The 23,662-nt window shown below is 28.3% G+C and overlaps 1 protein-coding gene across 5 annotated transcripts in view; it reads left to right on the top strand.

Annotated features, from left to right (window-relative positions):
- The window catches only part of LOC136080461 (uncharacterized), a 66,456-nt gene that overhangs the window by 29,082 nt on the left and 13,712 nt on the right, over window positions 1–23,662 (top strand). For 3 of the 5 annotated variants that reach the window (XM_065797113.1, XM_065797110.1, XM_065797111.1), the window contains 4 exons: window positions 2,909–3,289; window positions 3,380–3,718; window positions 20,371–20,415; window positions 23,312–23,419. In XM_065797113.1, coding sequence (XP_065653185.1) covers window positions 2,909–3,289; window positions 3,380–3,718; window positions 20,371–20,415; window positions 23,312–23,419 — 873 coding nt within the window. The remainder of the gene's footprint in view (window positions 1–2,908; window positions 3,290–3,379; window positions 3,719–20,370; window positions 20,416–23,311; window positions 23,420–23,662) is intronic. The other 2 variants (XM_065797114.1, XM_065797115.1) reach the window with 1 other exon arrangement.

Raw genomic sequence — 23,662 nt, 5'->3', positions numbered from 1 at the left:
AACAATATTAAGTAAATTTAACAGTTAGATGAATCTCGTTTAAATGAAAAAAACAGATGTCGTGATTAGCAACTGTAAAAAACAATGATCCGCAAATGCTCATCAAAACTCATTGAAAAGTTTGAACAATATAAAGAAACAGAAAAAAGATTAAAACTACACAAAAATCATAATTAGCGATTAATTTGTATTGATTGTATACAAAGGGAACAACCAATGTTTTTATCTCGCAAAGAAACTTGGTTATTCAAATAGCACATTGGTTATTCAAATAGCACAAATACATCATAAGTTGGTTTGTCTAAGAAGCTCGAATAAAAACTGATTTGCTAATGCATCGAACTAAAAATAAACATACTTTTGAAACCAATGGCCATAATTTTTATGGTCAAATCAATGAAGTCCAATATTAAGGAAGCAAAGAGTGTTACCAAAAATGTTTCATTATGCTTTATACTTATGTAAATTGAAAAATGAAAAATTTCGACAAAGTATAAAAGAAATTATTACAAAAATAGAAACGCCAGCACTCATTATGAGTGACGATGATAAAACATTTGTGAGCGGGCAAAAAACATGATTTTCAATTTAGGGTTTTAATTTTTTCACAATAAACATCTATTTTTCAATAAAACAATGCATTTTAATATATCAAAAATTTTGTAAACTCAATCACCCTTTACAGCTAAGGATCTTAGAGCAAGTGCAATGACAAGTATTTAAACTGCATTAGCTTTATTATTTTTTTAAAAACTGGTTTGAAAACTGTATTTTCTAAGTTTTATTATAAATTATAAAAATGATATAACTACAAACAAAATTAAATAAAAAAATTCCCTACTGAAAACATGTTAGTTGTTATATTGATTTTTTTTTCAACAAAAAATATTTAATAAAAATAGTGTTAAAATATTTAACTTAATATATGCCGAATGTAGCGAAAGGCCTAATGTCGCTAAAAAAATAGAAATAATGTCGCGAACTGAGCAAAAAGATAGTGTCGCAATTATACAAATTTTTAAATAGTGGCATTATGAAAAACCATCCATTAAATGAAATTTTTTCAATTTGTGGCATTTTATTGCATGAAACCTCAAAAATAAGTAATTTTAAAAACGGTAAAAGTGTTAGTTTGGTAAAAAAAGTAATTAAATAAAAAGGCATTTACACCAATCAATATGCATTAGTTTGTCAGACACCTATTAAATTATAAAACATTTATTTCAAAAATTACATATGTTGCAATATTAATAGCGTTGAAACATTTTGTTAGTTTTGTTGGTTACTATGCTTGTTATCATCTGAAACTTTTACAACAAATTACACGTGCATTGCTGCACACGTGCTTTATTGCCAAATGCGTTAATTGTTAAGTAAAAGCAAAAGAAATAACATATAAAAAAAAACTTTTATAAGATTAACGTAAATGAAAACAAACTCTTTTTTGAAAAAATAAAGTTTTGTATTCTTTAAATACACGGTGAAGAAAATAAAATTAGTCTCACCATGTACTGATCCAAAATTTTGAAAATCTCTAAGCAAATTCTTGCGATGCACCTTTTGTATCCATATTTATTTAATTATTGTTAGAAACGACAACTTTTTAGATTATGATGTAGCATAATTAAATTGCTACATTATTATCTAATTGGTTTTTGATACCTGAATTTGAAATCGGACGTGGTAAGCGTTTAACAAATGAAGTATTAGTAGTAATCAAAGCATGTAAAGATACAGACTTATCTAATCGGGAAATTACAAAGAAAGTCAAAAGATCAACAAAAGTGGGTAATAATTACTTCAAAATTGGCGTTAATTATGGAGCTTATAAGGAAAGTGGTGGCAAACGTAAAATTGATAATCGTACTAAACGAGTTATTTGAGATGTAGTCATGTGCTGCTGCTCAGCACATGACTACATCTCAAATTTGTGTTAATTTACAATTAACTGTAACTGTTCAACGTGAGAGACAAATCTTACATGAAGATCCAAACACAGTTCGGAAAAGCGTAAACCAAGACCAAAACTTACTGTTCGTCATAAAGAAGTTAGATTACTATTTGCAAAAGAACACATATCTTCGCAGGAAGAGTGTCATCAAGTTCTCTTTAGTGATTAAAAAAGTTCAATCTAGATGGCCCTGACGGCTATCAATATTAATGGCACGATCTTCGAAAAGAAAAAGAAAATCGAATGAGTCGTAAGTTTGGATGTGGAACTGTAATGGTTTGGGGGTCTTTTTTTTTTGCTGGAAAACAACCACTGGCATGGATTTCAACAAAAATGAATTCACAGAACTACATTGACTTATTAGAAATTTGTTTGCTTGAACATGGTGAAGAATTGATGGGTGAAAGTTTCACTACAAAAGCTTGGTTTAGAGAGAAAAATGTTGACGTAATGGATTGGCCTGTGTGCAGTCCAGGTCTTAACTCAATTGAAAATCTGTGGGGAATACTTTCTAGAAAGGTTTATGAAAATGGTAAGCAAAATGAATCTGTATTGGAGCTGAAAACTTGTATCAGAGAAGCTTGGAATGAAATATCTATAGAAACTATCCAAAATCTTGTGACTAGTATGTCAAGTCGCATATCTGAAGTCATTAAAAGTTCAGGAAGCAATACTAAATATTAATTAAGCGTAAAGCAAAATATTTTTTGTATTTTCTTGTATATTACGTAAATGAGGCTAATTCTATTTTCTCCACAAATTGAATACTTTTAATTTTTTTTTCCAATTGTAATAAATTAAACATTCCAATTTAAAAACTTTTTAAATTTACTAGAAGATAATAAGAAATAGGGTAAATAAAATAATTGTTTCATTGCCATTTTTGTTAAATTAGAACAAAAAATAAATGTGAAGCTAATTCTATATTCTCGGCTGTATATGAAGTACTTTTTTTAGCTGTTTCTGCAAAAATAAGCTTATTTTCAAGCGAGGTAAAGCTTAAAAGAGGGGATACTCTGTGGGCAAATGGCACAACTTCGTTTGAAACGCTCGAAAAAAATTCAACTGTTAGAGTTTATCTATCTTTTGAACTAAATGAACTAAATTATACTCACCGAATTCAAATAGCAAATGGATTGGATGGTGTAACCGCTGATGGAAGAAAAACTTTTGGAGATCAAATTTCATTTACTTTTAATGGTTATAACTTTGATTTAGTCATTCCTAATGTACAATTTTCTAATATTTGGATTAATTTACATTTCGTATTGGAATTTTATTACAATTATTCTTTAACACCTTCTGCACCAAGTATGCAAACGTCATTTTTCATTAAAGGTGCGTACTTTATACTTTTGTATTCTCTCTATATATAGCAATTAAAACAATAGAGATAACAATTGTGATATTAAAAAATTTTTTGTTTAGATTATCCAGCTTTTAATTTAATTGCCAATGCAAGTAATTTTTATATAGGAGATAGTGTTGCTGTAGTTGGTACATTTTATGTTCCGTACACTTACTATTTTCAGTCAATAAACTGCTATAATCTTGACTCCTTTGCTTCACTTTCAAGAGCAAATATAAGTAATGCTGAAGTAACTGAATATGGAAGATCAGTATTTAAAAGTAGAATATCTGCTAACATATCAGGCTCTAGTTATAAGTTAGTTATATCTAATTTGCAATTATCCGATACTATAAAAATAAACTGCGAGTTCTTGTGCAACTCTTCTATCTCTTCTATGTTGGATTTGGTTGTTAAAGGTATGCATTTTATTGTTTTTTCTGTGTGATAATAAGGTTGATCTTGAGTTTTTAACTTCAAATGTTTTTTTAATTTCAAATAATAAATATTTATTTTTGAAAATTAAGTTACAAAAAATATGCAAAATAAATAATTTTTTTTTTTAATTTTGACAAAAAAATAAAAAAATAAAGAAAAAATGCATACAGTAAAAATAAACTAATTTGCATTAATTTATTGATTAAAATAAATAATGTCACTCAAGAGTGGCACTTGGCTCATTTTAATTTTACAAAAGCCAAATATTTTTTATTTATTATTATGTTATATTGCATATAATAGATAAATAAATAATTATATAAATAAAAAGCATTTTTAAATTTACATCTTTTTTATTGAATCGGAAGATTAGGTAGATAATGGATTTTTTTAAGTAGTTTTGTTTATATATGAATTTTCAGAAGTAAACTATTGTTATAACTAAATATTCTCTATAATTAAAAAATATTTTACTATATTCCTTGTGTGGGTTTTAAATGTGCTTTATAAAGATCTAATGGTATTATCACAGAGCACGGGGGTTCATTAAGTGAGTAGTCTTTCTTTATAATCACTGACGTTGCTTTTAAGGCCTACGTGCTTTTACTACTGTGCCATGGCTGCTAACTAATTGCTATATTAATATTGTACTCAGTAAAAACATTTTAATTGTAATTTTTATGAGTTAATTCAGTTTACAAAACAAGTAATATAAAGTAAGATTTTCATTTGTTAACAATCAGGAGCAAAATATTAAAGTTAAGGCATCATATTAAGTTAATAAGAATGGCTAATGTAATGAAAATAAAAGTCACTAAAGCCTTTCACAAAAGCTGCAATATCACAAAGTGTTTAACAGATGCAGGTGAGGCATATTAACGACCTCATTAAAATACGTCTAAACAAAACGTCCAAAAGCAAACCTGCAGTTGACCATGAGTGCTATTAAGCACTATCCTGTAACTGATGGTAAGTTTGTTTTACACTAACAATTTATATACTAATATTTTATATGGTCTCCTTAAAATAATTCATCTGAAAATCATGGCTTTCAGTTAAAGATTAACGTTCAAAACTTTGAAAATCTAACAGTAAACTAGTCAAATCTTTTTAAAGTTTTTCTGAAATTTTATTTTTATTGAAAGCCGCCAAGATTTTAAATCTAGTGGAAATTTTACCAAAAAAAATAATACATATTTAAAATACATATTTACTTTTAAACAATAATGTCCAAATTAATTAAAATCGTATACATTATTTTTGATGTATAGACATCATATGTCAATGAATTAAAAATAAACAGCAAAAAGCATGCTAAACAATCTTTGATCCGGTTCCTACTATGACGTCAAAATTAAAGATTAACAAAGTTTATTGATAAATGAAGACACGTGCGTGATTTTAGTAGTTTTTATTGAACTAGTCGAAATAGTAATTAGGAGATATCTAACTCTAAGAAAACGGGCAAGAGTTGTAGTTGTTCTAAAGCAAGGACTTCAGGAAAAGGATATTGCAAGTAAAGTTGGTGTTTATGAAGATTCTGTTTGCAGACCTCAAAAGAAGCTGAGTTTGGGGTTAAATTTGTTACCCAGAAGTAAGTTAAAATGTGGTCGCAAAAGTATAACAACCAGAAGGAACGATATGTTTCTGGTATGAGAGTTTTAAAAGAACAGAGAAGCAATAAGTAAACTGCTGCAGAGTATTATAGAGAAGCACAGCGTTTCTCCGAGTGACAGAACAGTGAGAAAAAGGTTGTTTGACAAGGAGTTTAAAGCCTGTCATCCATCAAAGAAAGAGAAACTAACTCATAACATGAAAACTAAACGTCTCAACTGGATGAAACGCATTCGCTCATAAAATAAGGAAGATTAGCCAAATGTTGTTTTCAGTAATGAGAATATGTTCTAAGCAGCAAGTGCAGTATGAAAGACAACAAGTTGGAGAGGAAATGAGGGAAAACTGTATTGTTCAGAATGTTAAATATTCGAAACAAGTTATGAAATGAAGTGTAATGAGACTTTTTGTCACGGGTAAGTTACATATTGTTGAGGGTAAAATGAGGCAGGACCAGTACAAGACTGTGTTAGAGAAGTGTCTTGTTCAATAGTTGAAGGAGTGGACTGCAAAAAATGGATTGTAGGGCGTTGGAGACCTAATTTTTATGCATGACAAAGCACTTTGTCATAGGGGCATAGAGTTGTCCAGTATCTGCCTTCTGAGTGATGATGTTTTACCATGACAAGGCAGTAGCATAGACATTAACCCGAGATATTGTGGTCGATTCCTGAAGCTGACTTGAGAGAGAAAATAACACAAATAAGCAACAGTCAATAGGAGAAATTATTTACTCATCGATAAGAAATTTTAAATTCACTGGCTACTGGTTATCTCTGGTTTACACTCTGCCAAAAAGAATACTAACACTTCTAAAGGTATGAGGTTCCTTCACTACATGATTACAATCTCTGTACTAAATTTTTTATGAACAGCGTTTTTGATTGCATTTTTATGTAATTTTGGGAGTGAATAAACCTGATTTGTTAAAAATTTACTTTTCTGTGACTGATTACAATTAATTTGATTAACACGGTTAGTATATATATATATATATATATATATATATATATATATATATATATATATATATATATATATATATATATATATATATATATATATACATACATATATATATATATACATATATATATATATATATATATATAATTTTCAGTTATTAAAACATAAATTATAAACAAATAGCAAATATTATTAACAAAATATTATATCAATAAAATTAATTTACAGATAACACAGCATAAATTGCAAAGAAATTGGTACGAAATATATATTTTTAAACATCTTTTACGAAATGAAATACAAAAATTATTGAACATAAAAAGGAAAAAAAGTTTTTTTAAAAACAAAGCATCATCTAAAATGACAGAAATATATTTTTTAAATTATTAAATAAATACAAAATAATGAAAAAAAAAAATTAAAAAAACCATTTAACTAAATCTACAGATAGTAAACTAACAAACTACAAAGTTTTTATTGTTTATGCAGTAAAATATTTTCCTACCCTTCACATTTCTCTTTCTAATGGAGCCACTACCCCAATAATGGGGAAAGTCTTTACTCCCGTTTTTGGCCCACAACCTATGTGCTCTATTTGATGTGGGCTTTTTATTTGCTCTACAATATACTAAAGAAGCACCATAGGATGAACTTAAAACGAAAGGCCAATTGTAATATGTAAATATAAAATAAGTAAAGACATCGCATAAACATTACAAATTTATCTGTTCCTATTGTTACTGCTACCAATGTTAATGTTGTTACTGCAATAGTAACAACCACTGCCATGGGTATTAAGGTGGTCCTTAAAACAACAACTTTTAAAAATTGCCTTTCGATACCTCTTAACGTATTCTATGTACCAAAATAATACTACTAATAAAAAAAATTGAATAAAAAATAGTTTTAGAGTTGCCCCCTAGACCTTTGAACATTTACAGAGTCCTAAGTATTTTGAAATTTATAAACAATATTTTTAAATAGAACAAACTGATAATCAACCAAAGCAAAATAATATGAAACTTAAATCAAAGAGCTATTGTTTTATAGAAAATTAATTTTATTATATTTTATTGCATAAAATTCTTTTTTTTTTTTAATATAAAAAGGAAAATAGTGCATTTATTCTATGTTTTTTATATTATTTATTATTCAATACTTTTTTATATCAAAAAATTTATTTTTATAGAGCTTTGCTTCTTTTGAGTATGAGGTTAAGCTACTTTTAAAAAACTTTTTTTTCAAGATATTTAGGACGTTAAATAATTTTTAAAGGTCTTGTAGGCAACTCTGAAAAAATTATTGATCATTTTTTTTATTACTAGTGTTATTTTATTATATTGAATACATTCAAAGGTATTAAAATAAAATATTTGAAAATAATACTTTTTTGACCTACTCTTTAATGTACATCAAATATTAAAATCTATATTATATTATTAAAATAAAAAGTTTATATTTATCGTGCTAATTTAGAAAAGTACACAATTAAGAGAAGAAAAATCAATTAAACTAGTTTGTATATAAGTTTTATTTTTCAGCCGTGCAAACCTTATCACAAAATAAAAAGCAAAATTCAACAACAAAGATTTATAATTAGATAAAACATAGAACTATTTTGCCCCATACAATGGGTCCTAACAGTTACTATAGTATATTGCTAAATAACTTTGATAAGCTTGGGAAAATTAAAATTTATTAGCAAACGTTCCAACTTATCTAAGCCTTAATGTTTGTTAAATTTAATATTTAACAAACTACTGGCTATAAAAAAAATCACTCAAATCTGTTAACTAAAAAAATATATAAAAAAATGTAATTATATTTTTAACCTTAATAAAGTATTTTAAAAATAAGACAAGATAAATAACTTGTTTGCTAAAACTGTGCAAATACGAAATCATACAAAAATAAATAATAATGAAAAAATAGCGTAGTTATTTTAAGTATATTTATACCTAATAATTGAAGTTTTTTTAAATTTTAGAGCGATAAGAACAGACTATTATTATTTTTATGGAGGGCGGGGGACGAGGGTTTGAACCTCAGCTGTCGCACTGGGTGTTACATTTAATTAAGTTTTTTTTTTTTAATTACTTATAGCACTAAGAACTTCTTCTATTAATTATAAATGCTTATATTATTTATAAATTATGGTAAATTATAATTAGATGAGATAAGAAATTTATACGACAAACGAAAACTGAACTAAATAAAAACTAGAACTAAAATTATTTACTGAACTGATTTAAAACTATGACTAAAAACTTTGCCTCTAAACTGAATGTAAATTAACGCTAAAGGTACACAAGTACTTTAGGTGCACAAGTTAAATAACTATTATTAAGAGTAAACTAAGTTTGCTTGAATTAAAATTTACAACTTGACTCGCTTTATAGTGCTCACCACTTTCCTATCTCTGAATCTATTCTTAACCTTTAAAAATCTAATAATTGACCTTATATAAAATCTTGTTGTCAAATTCATCTTATGATATTGCTTTCTCATCTATACAAAATGCAAAAACGTGTTGTAAATCCATTAAGACATGATCCTTGGTAACGCTATTAATACACAAGCTATCAACTCTTGTTTCATCAGCAAAAATCAATCTTGCATAACTCGTTGTTAAGAAAAGTCGCATTTTTTTTTAATGTACCGTTCAGTAGGGTGGAGTGAAAATAACTTTTTTTAAGTTTCGTTTTTCACCCAAGTTTCTATATCATTTATAAGAAAACTAAAAAAGTGAGACTAAGATGAGTAAATTCGGACAAGAATTACCCCTGGCAGCTAATTTTGGCCTTTCTAGGCAAATTATCAAAATTTTTCATATCTTTTTTTTTTTATTCCAAATATTGATTTATAGTTTTTCTTTTGATACTATTATTTCTAGTTTATTAACATGTTATTTTAAAGGAATTAAACAGGTGAATTCGTTACAAAAAATTAATATATAAAGCAAAAATATTACTAAATAGTGTGATAATGTGTTTGGCATTAATTATTGGCATACTTTTTGTTGAATTCAGGTCGACATGTATAACCCTATCTCTATTTAATTCGCCACAAGCCGAGCAGCTTTCACAATCTTTACACAACGTTCTACAGCTTAGGTGTGGCACGGTAAATTTTCAAAAAGATTACACAGTTGAATGCGATTCTCGTTTGCTTCTTTTAGTTGCTCATCAGTGATCTGCATTGTGAATGGTGGCTCTGTCTGCTGTGTATTGCTTCAATTCAACTCCCATGTATTCTTTGCCATAAAATTGAGAGTCGGATCTTTGAATTACCTCATACTAGTTTGATAAGCATTCATAATTCATTCTTCTCTAGCTCTCTGTATACGTCTAACACCTAATTCCAGGATTTGTGGCTGCTTATCTGATGTCTTTGCTAGAAGAATATTTTCTTGATGACCAAAGAATGCATTTATTTGAAAAACTCTTTCTACTACCTTGCGTAATACGCAAACACCGTGACTTGACAATTGTGCTGCAAAGATGCCTGCTGCCATGAAAAATAGCAGATTCCTTCTTGATGATGAACCATATGGGGGCATAAACGTGTCTAATGTATGTTGCTATAGTTACTAAAATTAATAGACTGGTGGTAGAAATATATAATCTGAGTATCCTGTTGGCTGTGGTTAGCCGTCTAGAATGAACTAGCTTGCTTGTGCTGCACTTTTCCAGATTGACGGAACAAGTACCACCTAGTACAGCTCGCCAGATATCAAAAAGGTAAAGCTGTTCTGTACTGAGCACTTTTCTGTCCACCTCTGGCATTTCTATGTTATATTTTATAGGTTAGAAATCAACAACCTTTATAATCACTCGAGTTTCAAGGGGATTTTCAATAGAATTTGACTAGTATCTAGGACCAGATGGTGGTCCATCCTTTTCTGAAAGCAAATGACGTATTGGAAGTTCATTTGCAAGTAAAAAAATAATTACCCATTGTAGAGGCCGTTGGAGTTCTAACTCAATCAATCTAATCACACCACTTTTATTTCCAGTTTTTACATTTGTTCTATCACAGCAACCACTTGTAAATCATCCAAAATAATATTGTGTTTTATTTAGAGTACTTTAGTATTTAAGACTTTAAAGCTTCAGGAGGAATTCTTCAGGAGGAGTACAGTACCCTAAAAAGCCCACACCATGTATGTGCTCTTGCATCTCTATAGTTTTCAACTTATTTAAAAATTTAAAGTTCTGGTTATTTTTCTCATCAAAATACAACGCCTTTACTTTGACTTTATTAACTTTCAAGTTATCCCTGGCTTTCGTGAGCTCACGTCTTTTCTTGCTCTAGTCAATAACATATTTTTTGTCATATCATTTAAAATAATGACAATATCTTCAGGTATGGCAGGTGCCAAAGCAGCAGCAGATTTGTCTAAAAGTCCATGGTGGTTGCGGGCAAATGAAAGAGAAGGTGGGGGCAATCGCATTTGTTTTGAAAATGATAATGACGATGATGGAGTGTTTTTGTCTAAAGAAATCTAGTGGCACTGCATCATTAAGGATTGAGCTCTTTTTGCTAGGGTATTCTGCGGTTTTGCTGTAACTTTTTTGTCAATTGATCCCATATCCATTTATGTTTAATCCTTTGATCTTTCATAAGAGTGTGCTCCATAGCTGGCATCATATTAACTTTGGCACAGCAGCGTTGTTTTAGATCTCTGTATTGGCAGCAGATATATCAAAGAGCTAGTTTGTTTAGCTAGTTTGTTCTCATAGAACTGAAAGTTAATTTCTTTATTTTCTCAGTCAGCAACTTTTTGCAGCTTTTTGCTCTGCTGAAATCGATTATAAACTGTCTTTGTTAATGATGTAAATGATGACGCAGTAGGTATGTTGCATTTTTCTTAAATTTCTAAGAGCTGCATTTATTTTAAAGCTGCTTCATTTTTTTTGTTGGTCTTTTTAGTAAGTTTCTGTAAAATTGTACTATTTATTTAATTTTAATGTTATTTGAAAAAATGGTATTTCGTATAGGTTGCTTACTTTTTTTCGCAAAGAACTCGATGCTTCATCACATCAAGTCCTGTTGGCAGTTGCGCTTCAGAGAGCGGCTTAAAAAACCCAAAAAATGGATTATCTGTTTTTGATCTTAACATTTTATATACTAAAATATATTTACCAAAGTCTTCGTATACAATGTGACCATTTTCTATAGGCGCATGTGGATTATGTCTTAAAAACGTACTTAACTTTATTTTTCAATTTTCCTTAAGTATTTTACCGAATTTTGGTACAAATAATAGCTATAGTAGTTTAATAATTTGCTAAAACAACTTGAAAGAATTTGTTGAGAGTTTATTGCAGTAAACTTGCTTTAAGAAATGTCAAACAAATAGAGCTAACTTATTTGACGTAACTAGGATTCATGACCTCTTTCCTGTGTCCAATTTTCCTTTTTAAATAGAAAAGATTAAATTTTTATTATTTTAATAAATTATAAATAAAGCAGCAAAAAATAATGAAAATTATCAAAAAATAATATCAAATTTGAAAAGAGTTCAATCATAAATGAATTAAATTCAAAAGATAGCTGACTATTTTCTATTTCACATATTCTAACAAAACTATCAAAAAAAAATTTTTATCACTTTTTTAGTACTTGATTGGACCTCCTTTGCGCTCAATTACTTGATAAATTTGTTTTGGCCTACTTCCCATCAAGTTTTCCCGCACTTTTGGCTCCATATCCTCCCAGCCTTCTGATAACGCTACTTTTAGCTCTGCCACAGAGTTATATTGCTTCTGGTCAGCATAGATACGTCTTACATGTTCCCCATGTTTTCAACAGGATTCAAATCTGGACTGCAAACAGGTCACAATATTTGCTTAATTTTTTTTGCTTCAAACCAAGCTTTAGTCTCGTTACTACGGTGAATGCTGGCATTGTCTTGTTAAAAAACAAACTTTTTGCGTCGATATTTGTTTTTAATTGGAATCAAACATAATTTTAGCACATCAATGTATTTAGAACTTTTCGTTTTGCAAGATGTAATTGTTAAATTTAACTTTCCTGTTGCACAAAACCCAAGCCAAACCATCAAAGATCCACCACCGAAAATCCTTTTCGAAAAATTTTTGGGTTCTCTCCTCAAATCACGCCAGTAGCCACTAAAACCATCAGGCCCATCAAGATTAAACTTTTTCTCGTCCGAAAAAATTACCTTACTTGTTCCCAATTGCGTGCCATGTTTTCGCGGGCGAATTCCATCCGTTTCTGTATGTGAACGGGCTTCAAATTTGGTGCTTTATTCATTTTTTATCGTACAATGTGTTGGCTGTCTTTAAGAACTTTCCTAATCGTCTCCTTGCAAACCTTTAAACCGAAATCTTACTGAAATGCTTTCAAACTTTGTGATGAGTTTTATGCGAGTAGAACAATTCTGAGTTTTTCACGGCCTGAAACCTTAGATTTCTTTGGTTTCCTCTTTATTGTTGCATAATCTGTTGGATTTTTCAAGAAATTATGGATAACGTGATCAGATTTCTTTAATCTTCTAGCGATTTCTTGATTTGGAACTTTTTCTTGATGATAAGCCAATATTTGACCTTTTTCAATTTTGGTAAGGAACTTTCCTTTCGGTATTTGGTTAAGTTCAATTAATTTCGACTCACAAAATAAAAAACACTACTGGACCATTGTTTTCTTACATATACTTGTTCAAAAGTACTGTTAGAACAATTATATTACCACTGTAACACTGTAAATCCCCTAAATTCTACATGCGTCTATAGAAAATGGTTGAAGTATATTATAGTACTATCATAGTATAAGTAGACATAGAAAAATATCAAACTCTATATATAAATCATAAAAGTATTAACACAAACCATATTCAATTAATCAGGGTAGAGTGGGGAAAAGTGGGACACGATATTTTGAACTTAGCCAAACTAGTCTTAACAAATAAGGCAGTATTTTTACCGAATCCGCCCCTTAAGATTGACAGAATGTTTTAACAGAGTATTTTGCGGTTTAAGAGAAACCCTGCTATTAGTTCTAGGTTTGACAAATTTAGAAGTTTCTATATTCTGGCATTTCAGGATGCTAACCAAAATTTGTGTCTATTTCTTTCTGCAGTATGCCTACATAATAAGAAATAGTGTTTTTACTACAAACCTCGCAAAGAACATAATCACTGACACTCACATTTTGAATACCACTAAAAAAAACAGTTTCTAATTCTTCTTCAAACTCTAGTGAGTAACAATTAGCAGAAACATCATTAATCATCTCTAGATGTTATTTGCCAAACTTGATTCGATCCCTATGATGCAATGACACGAGGAGTTTTTTGCACAGTAGTAAAACCTGTCTCATAAAGATTAAAAATGTTGCTTTAGACTCTGATATACCTTCCTGTAATTTGTTAAATAAAATATCAATAGTATACCAATTAAATGCCGATGCTCTTGCAATTGAAGTTACATCTGGTTTTCAAACAGATAGTTTTGAGTTTCTATTTAAAAATCCTGTTAACCAATCTCGGCCAGCCTTTTTTTGCTCTATCCAACGCAAGGGACATTTTAATTTGTTTGCTTGAGCCATTTTAAAAGCTTGAGCTAGAACTGGTGTAAGGCCGTATAAAAACATCGGCCGTATAAAAAACATCGGCCTTATAAAAAACATCGGCCGTATAAAAAACATCGGCCGTATAACATATCAGAACATGACTTTAGATAAGTGCTCAGTGTTTGTTCTTGTGCAACAGAGAAAATCATAGAATGTTTATAATTTGGTTGAATATTAGCGGCTGAATATTGAGACTTTTTTTTTATACACCTATGAAGTGCAGACTTAGAAATGCAAGCTGAATATGCTGCTTCTGTAAGGCTTATCCCATTTTACACTTCGGCTACAACAACTTTCAAAATGTTTTCTGAAAGTTTCACTTTTTCTTTTATAAACTTAAGGCATGACCTGAAATTTTAAAGAAATTAGGTTTGATAAAAAAGTATTTATTTGTTATGGTATTAAGGTCACTGGTATTACTATATCTTATATCAGACTATTATGAAATTATGATTTTATTTAATATTAAAAACTTCTATGCATACCTTTTGCTTTCCAAATGTTTTCAAACTATTGATGTAAAAGAATTCTAAATTTGCTCCAAATAATAATAAGAAATCAAATCAAATTTATCTTTAATAAATATCTCTATTTCCAAATTTTGTTTTAAATCAACTGAATATGAACTAAAACTAAAAGTAAATATTTATATTATTTTTCTCTCAATATTTTTATTTTGAAAACTATAAAAATCGTAGCTAAAAAAAATTAGAAATTTCCGCAATAAAATAACGCAAAACTGTTAAGGAGAAGTGGGACAGCGGCTTTTTTCTTTGTCCCGCTTCACCCCTATGTAGGGAAGATAAAACAAAATAAAATTACAGCCACACAGTTAAAGCTAAAATAAAAATCTAATTTTTAAAAGTTAGACGAGAAGTGCATTTCCCAATAAAATAGAAAAAAGGTGCAACAACAGTCAAAAATAAATAAATACATACATGAGTTACTAGGCTGTCAGCAAAAGTACTTCTTTGGGGTACATTCAAAAAAAAGAATTTTCACCACGCACATGGAGGAGAAATGATGTCTAATAAAAAGAGCACATGAAATCTATAAGTTTACATTAAGTATCAGTAATTAGGCGCTGCTGCGAAATAAAATTATACGGGTGTCCGACTTCTCACGCGTCCTACTTCTCCCCACTTCCCCTAATATTCTTAATAAATATATTATACATTACAAGAATTTATTATTCAATTATAAATAACATTATTATTTACAAAAAAAATTTTCTTACTAACATTTCAAAATATGGTTTGTATTAAAACTTCATGTAGTGCATATATTTTATTAAATTTTTTGCCTAATAGTCAATTTTTTTAATTGAAATAACTTTCTTTTAAATGTGTTTAAAAAAATTTCAATAACTTTTTAAATACAAAAGTTGTTATTTTGGTCATAATACTAATGGATAATTCGAACATACTTAAAATGTTTTCACTATGTATCTTCTACTCAAATATTAATTTTCAATGTAAAGTTTGCGCTACCTCTAATAAGTAAAAAGTTGCTGCAGTGGGTAATTCTTGTCTAATATTGCTCATTTTTGTTTCATTTTATTATTATTATTATTATTATTATTATTATTATTGTTATTATTATTGTTATTAATATCAGTATTATTATTGTTGTTGTTATTATTACTAATATTATTGTTATTATTTATTTCGTAGTTTGAAATATGTTTTACAATGTTTTCAACATAATAATACTGTAACTTTTTTCAGCTTCATTTATTATTTTTAATTATATAGTTTACTGAATCTTACAATCTACAATCACTTAAGACTTTTGTGATCTTTCTTGACCTTCAACTTTACTCATTGTTTTCTGTAATTCCTAACTTAAACAATACTTGCTTGCAGCATTTCTGACCGTGATTCGTAAAAAAAAAATGATTTTTGATTTACGCATGTTTATAAGCATAAAACTAAGTGTGATCTGATGTTTTTTATCGGTTTACAATTACGCAGTAACACATCTATTATATAGAGGAAGTTGTATTAAATACAAATAGAATCCGTTATCGCTAAATCAAGATTTTAAAACGGCTATAAGAATTTAAGCATTGAAGACATGTGTTGGCTTATCACCATCATCTTTAATTAATAACTTTAGCTAGGCTAACATTTATTACTTTTTGTGGGTTAAGAGATGGATAGCCTAACTTTAGGAGTTGTGTGTTTTTACGAATTAAGCCACTAACAAAATTGCAATTGAAGTTTATCGATTGAAAGATTCGACTTTGCTTTTAAGCGCAAAAAGGTTCAAGGAGCAAACAAAACAAAAATATTTAGGCTCTTAAATATGGCTTCGCAATGTCTCATTTTCGGTTGTGCAGAATGTCGATTGTAAAATTTTATTTTATTTTTTTCAAGATAATATATTAGCTGTAAAAACTAGAGAGCAAAGACACCTTTTATTACGTATTATCCCAACTTGTTTTTCTGTTTCATTTAAATTTGCTTTTTTTTTATTGTAAATTTATTTAAAATTGAAGAATTTATTAATAATAGTAATCAAAAATAAATGTTATCAATAATAACTGATGGTATACAATGTAGAACAGAATTCTGGAATAAAATGAAAACATCCTTACCGATAGGAAATCCCTATTTCTTTTTCCTAATCAGGGATATAAGTTTTTTATTTATCCAAGGATTTACAAACTTATAGTTTTTGAAACATCAATATTAGGATTAAATAAATTTCTCGCAATGGTGAATTAATAAATCAATTCATTATACATATCCTGAACTGGCATATTTTTGTACAGTTGCGCCTTGTCAACATTTGAAATAAATTGAGAAATTTTTTCATAATTTGCTTTTTTGTAAAAAAATTTATCTCAGTTAACAGGTTTAAGTTTTATTTTATTTTTAAATAAAAAATATTTCTAAATTTCCTTTAGTCGCATTACCAAGCATAAACTAAGCATCTATTGCTCATACAGTTCCGATTCAATCATAAAATTCAAATCCAGTATATTAACTCCAATTTTATTTGAGACTTGGAAAGTTGCCGTGTTTATAAGCTATATAGAAAAATGTCATTTAATGTGTTATTGAAGATATAATCAACCTCTAAATTGTTATTGATAGAAATTAGGCTTCCATTAGACTAAATTATTCAGGAAAAATTAAAGTCTACCATAATTGAAACATCTTTAAATTCCATTTTTATCATCATAATTTTAGCTCCTTTAAAAGCTAAATCAAAAGCAGCCATGGCAATACTTATAAATAATTTGGCCAATTGAGGCAATCAATTAAATATTTACTTTTAGCAAAAAACAAAACAACCCAGATTTGTTCAATTTTACTCTGACTAAACTAAATATTGATGAGCCCATATGAATCAATCAAATTTTTTACATAAAGGCAAACACCACCTCCTCGTCAACTATCACAACAACTATCATATCTCTTTTATAAATATTATACCCCTAAATATTTACTATTGAGACAATTTTAAACAAGTCTTGATAACTCCAATTAGATATGGAGGATTTGTATTGATAACAACATAAATTCATGAAGTTTATTTTCCAAAAATGTTGCATTTAGGTACATTTCCAAAAAATATTGTTTTCTACGTTTTGATAGATTTAACCTCTTTATCTAAATTATATGTTTTTTTTTTAATTTTTTGATTTGATTTAGACGGATTCCATATCGAAAGAGAGGGTAAGAAGTCAATTCTGAAGTTATTCTGCTTCTCTCTTTTCTAAGTTGATAAAGCAATTTCCTTTCTGCTTCAGTTATATCTGGACTTATATATACTAAATTTATGAACCTCATTTTTTCTCAAGCTTTTGGCTGCTAAATGTATTGGATTTTGTAGACTCGGTTCTCTAAGTTCAAAAAGATATGACCAGGTTTTGTTGAATCTTTAGAATGCAACTCATTTTTTTTTGTCCAGGTACTCCAAAGAGAATAAAACTTTTCTTTCGTTTTTCTTTCTCGTTTAACTCATTGATTGTTACATTTTCAACAGTTCACTGTTCAACTGGCTTTTTTAAATTTTAACTCCCGTTTATTAATATCTGAACCCAATCGTTGCTAATACTAGAGGGTTTTAATTTATCATTTGCTGCATTTAAGTCAGATTTCAATGTACTAATTTCACACAAATTTTGTTTGTCATTTTGTACTAACCTTTTAAACTGACCAGAGAGTGATAAGACAAAGTATGAAATTTTTTAACACCAATCATGTAACAGTTTAGCTGAATTTAAATAATTGTCTGAACCAAAAAAATACTTTTTTTTTCCAGTAAAAAATCAGCATTTATTCTTTGTTGTTTTTGTAATTGGTTAGAGGGTTACCGCTCTAAGTACTTCCTTTTTTTACCATGGAACCTATCCGACAACACTTCAAATTCTGTAGGGGTGGATATAAAATTAGAAGTTTTTTTATTTATTGTAGACGAATTTTTTTCATAAAGTTAGCTGTTTACTTTCATTGCTATATTTTTTATATAATTTTAAATAATTATAATTTAAAACACTGTGTAATACAATTAGTAAATTTTATAATAAGATAATTTACTAACTTGTATATTATTTATTATTTTTTCATTTTTGTAAGAAACTAAGTAAGAAACAAATCAAAAAAATATTAAGTGAGAAGTGATGAAATATTTTCAGGTACTAATTTCAAAAGAATTTTTAAAATCGAAGTTTTTTCAAATAGAAAACGTTTCGATTCTTCTTAAAATTGTTCTGTGAGAAGTTTGAAAGAGTTTTATTTTATGAACTGATTTTTAAATAAGTTCTTTAAATAAGATGAAAATTTGCGGGGGTATTTATAAATAAATTTGGTAAAGTAAGAGTGAAATATATTAGGAGATAAATATAATTGGAGAATTTTCGGCTTAAACATAGAAGCATAGTTTGGTATATATTAAGTTTATAAACATTGAGTGGATTAAGTTCCCTAAAAGATTTACAATTAGCACTTCTTTTAACGCGAGATATAAAAAATCCTAGAGACAAGTTTTTTTTGTACTATTTATTATTTTTTTTTCTGTTCTTTATTACAACTTTTTAATAATTCATTTTACAGTTTTTATAAATAAAAAAAATAAAAATTTAAATAGAAGAAAGAAAATACAATAAAGATTTTGTATTAAAAATAATAACGAACGCGGAAACTCGAAGAAGACCGGCAGGTCTTGTCACCGAGAACCGCTGAAGTAAAACACTTATTTTAAATTTAAAAAAATATAAAAAGTATATACACAAATAAAGTTTTTTTCGCATTAAACATTAGTCTACAGAATAAAATAATTAAATAAACTTGAAAATATTTTAAAAGTAAATCAATATATTTGTAATTGAAAAAATTAGTTTTTTAAGATTAAATTTAAAAGAATTTAAAGTACAATCTTGAGAAATATCATTTGGAGCATTTAAAATTACATTGTTCCATAAAAATGGTCCGCGAAAAGAAATACAAAATTTTCCAAAATTAGTTCGAGAAAACGGTTGTCGAATTAAATTATTATTCCTTATTATATATTTATTTCTGTCTTTTTGTAGATGAGCAAAACGGCCTTTAAAATTTATAAGCCGTGCAACATGCTTCTGTTCCCGATAAAGATAAAAGAACTATGTTAGCAACTTTGTATTTGCAACAAAATGGTGGGTTCACAATTAACTAGGAAACGAAAACTTTTTTAAACTTCACTTTTTACATAAAAACCCATGTAATTTACAAAAGCCAAAATTTTTTCCTTAAGAATAAACACCAAATAATTCAATTTAAGTTTTTAATGTAATTTTTTTTTCTTGTTATAAATGATTTTACATCGTTTATCATAATATTTATTGTGAAATTTTGGAATCAGTTGCTATGCTTCTTTGCGCTTAAAACAAAAAGCCATACTTTTTCAAGTCACTGCTTTTTATTAGGGGGAAAGCAATATATACTGCTTTTTATTAAGGGGAAAGCAATAATAAAAAATATATAAATCATCTACTTAAAAGAGATGATGATGATAAAGATGATGATGGTGATGATGATGATGAAGATGATGATGACGATGATGATGATGAAGATGATGATGACGATGATGATGATGAAGATGATGATGAAAATGATGATGACGATGATGATGATGATGATGATGATGATGAAGATGATGATGATGATGATGATGATGATGATGATGATGATGATGATGATGATGATGATGATGATGATGATGATGATGATGATGATGATGATGATGATGATGATGAAGATGATGATGATGATGATAATAATGATGATGAAATATGGAATCTTTTGAATTAGGTAGACAACAAACATAGAATAAATAGTTAATATACTTTTTAAACTTTTATTTTATCAATTATTACAGTTTAAAATACATTTCACGACAGATCTTTTAATGTGCATAATAATGTATTGCAATGAAAAAAAAATTAGTTTCGATTTGATTGATTTTTTAGAAAGACCTACTAATACTAATAGCACTAAATTCAACAGTGATGAAAGTAAGTAATAGTTTTATATTTAATTTTTAGTAATATTTAAATTTGTATACATGTTATATTATTTATACTATATCTTTGAATATATTTCTGTTTCTTTTTGCCTACATTTTTAATCAAAACCAAAAATTTTAATCAGAGTTTTCGAAAAGAAAAAAATTAATTTTTAAAAAAATTACCGAAATCAATGTTTTTGTGAATTAAAATGAATTAAATAAATTAAATAAAATAAACCATTAGTACTAATCTAGTTAAAAAGTCCTTTAGGATCCTATGAGAATTTAGAACAAAAAAAAATTTTAAACTTGAATCCCACTAAATTATAACGCATAAATTGAAAAGTGCTTTTAGAAATCAAAATTTTTCTAGTTTTGTTGTTGTTCCAAAATCCTATAGGTCCTATAGGACTTTTTGACTTGCGTAAGCCCTTGCGTTGAGTAAAAAGAAAATGTATAAAGAGACATGGGTATAATTGTTTTATGGTAGAAATGCAAATAAGATTTTAAAATTATACCTTCATAATTTATGAAATTGTTACAAAATATAAAATTTAAAACTAGTTTTAGTTCATAAGTGCTGTGAGATTAAACTTCCTGAAGGTTTTAAAAATACCATTTTTATTAACAGTTATTATTTAATAAATGCTTTATGATTAAATTTCATGAAGTTTATAAAAATGCTATTGTAAAGTATGTTAAGAAATGTTAGACAAACTTTAATTAAAAAATTTTTAAGGAATTGAATCATTGAATATAAAATTGAATCAAATCTGAAAGCAGTATTTTTTCTTAACTTTTTATTCAATAGGCACTCTACCTATTTAGGTTTTAGTTTTCAATTTCAAAATAATGAAACCAATTTTTATGTAAAGATCAATTTCAACCACAATCTTTCAATGAAATTAAACATTTGCTCATATTCACTTAAAAATTGATCCAGATGTCGCTAAGGCATTAAAGTATTATTCTTATCAACATGCCACTCCATAAAACAAAAACTAAACCTTCTTAAAGATAGATAAATGAACCTCAAAAATGTATTCAAATTGATTGCAACGTCAAAATAACAAAAGAACAACCAAAAGAAAAGTCCGAAAAAAATATATATATACAGAAGATGTTAACTCAGGAGACCATTATTACCCTTTCAAAAAAAAAAAATTACAGATATGAAGTCTAGAGTTAATTAATATAAAGGTGAACCTGTCATCGCGACTTAGCCTTGTTCCAGCACGGCATTTTTGTGACAACCACATTGGGTCTTCATATATTTACAGTCCCAGACCTAAAAATTGTCCTGATTAAGTATAAATACATAACAAAATATAAAGATTCAATGCTTTAAAATAATACTTAAACAATAACAACAACAACAATGGAAATAAAAAATAAAGAAAGTGTTTGAAATAATTATAACCAAGTAAACAGATGTTAATTAAGCAAAAAGATGTTTAAAGAAAAACACTAAGCTTTTATCAATAATGCAATAAAACTAATACATATTAAATAATGTTATTTGTTGTTTTCTCTCTTATTTTATTTTTTTATTCTAATTTACTCCTAACATAGCTGCAAGGTGCCTTTTTAACTTGGGAGTTACTTGAAAACAAAAAATAGTATTTACAAGCAATGAAACAGTTGCCACAAGACTTGAAAAGTTGTAAGTTATATGAGTTAGGAAATCATGAAGATAAAAGTGTGTTCCAAAGGGTTGAAGTGCTGGAAAAAAGCTTGGCAAATAAAAGTTTTTAGTGCATTCTGGGACAGATACAGTAAAAGAAAGAAACTTTGCTGCATGACAAGCCAAAAAAGAATATTTATTAATAAATGTAACTTGAAATGAAAGCTCTATTGAGCAGCGACAATGACAATATTTTTAATGAAAGTGAAAGAGGTACAAGTTGAATACAATTTAATAGAAGCTCAAGTATGGCAAATAAAGCAGGTCTAACTACGTCGACAATGCGTTTTTGGAACTTGTCTAGAACAGAAAAAGCATTGTAATAACCAACCGGATTTGACAACAGTATTCCATACAAGAACGATTCAAGATTTCTATAGTATGAAAATAGGAATAATTAAAATGGCGAGCACGATAACGATTATCAATCATTGCAGATGCTAACTTAGCAATAAATTGTATATATAGTTTCCATGAGAGGTTGGTTGTGAACGATTCAAGAAGACTTGAAGAAGAGGGCTCGCTGAGAGAGTTGCTAATCATCAATATTGCAATTGTTGATTGCTGTGAACAACTGAATTTTGTTGGATTCAGTTGGCCGCTGCAAGCCCCAATCTGTTAAAAAAGTGAAATCAGATTTAAGAAGTCTGTTCTAGGCGATTAATAAAAAACATTTTCGTAAAATAGGATTTAAAAGTTAAAATTTCATAATCTCAAAAACTTTCCCAGGTACACCATATGAAGTATTGATTTGAATTGTACCCGTATGGACCTGGAGACCCAGTAGTTTGACTGTTTTCCTGCGCTCTTGGAATTGGCCATTTTGCTGCAGTACACGGGTATCTTGAATAAAAAGTTTTTCATAATTATCACCCTAAAGTGCTGTAACTATTAATTTAAGTGGTACTTTAAACTCTGTCGAAATATTATTAACAGAATTGCGTTTTGTTTAAACTACAACAAATAATCTTCTTAATATAATTCTAAGAGTTTTTTGAAGTCCATAACCACAAAGCTCTCTTTACTCTATATAGACGTGTTTCAGTTAAAGTATTTTTTAAAACATATTTTTGCAAAATAGTTAGAATAAATTAAAAAAAGGAAACCGATTTACGGATATTTGACTGCCTTCCTTTTGATGTGTAAGAGATTTTTTTCTTAAGAGAATTTTTTGAAGTTAAAAGAGTTGTTTTTAAATTTAAAGCTCATGATGTTTTAGAACTAATAACGTCAGACAGCAAGTTATTCCAAAAAAATGACCTGAGGGAGAAAGAATATTTACGGACATCGAATTTACTCTTTAGTCAGCCCAATATGACCTTTGAAAGTAAGTGTTGTTATTTAATACGCGCAAGTTATTCAGCGTTTTTTTGTAAAAATAATTCAGTATTAGAAATTTCACAAACTTTTGTACCAAATTTATAAAATGGACCGGGTGCCTCTTACCGGACTCGGACCCGGAATTTTCTTTCTGGGCCCGGAATCGGGGACTCGGCATAAACTGGCTTCGGTATATCTCTAATATGAAGCAAGTTAATTGAAAAGACCAGCATGTTAATCTTTATCGAAA

Source organism: Hydra vulgaris, chromosome 05, assembly GCF_038396675.1.
Source record: "Hydra vulgaris chromosome 05, alternate assembly HydraT2T_AEP".
Classification (NCBI taxonomy): domain Eukaryota; kingdom Metazoa; phylum Cnidaria; class Hydrozoa; order Anthoathecata; family Hydridae; genus Hydra; species Hydra vulgaris.
This window is presented reverse-complemented; position numbering and strand designations above follow the sequence as displayed.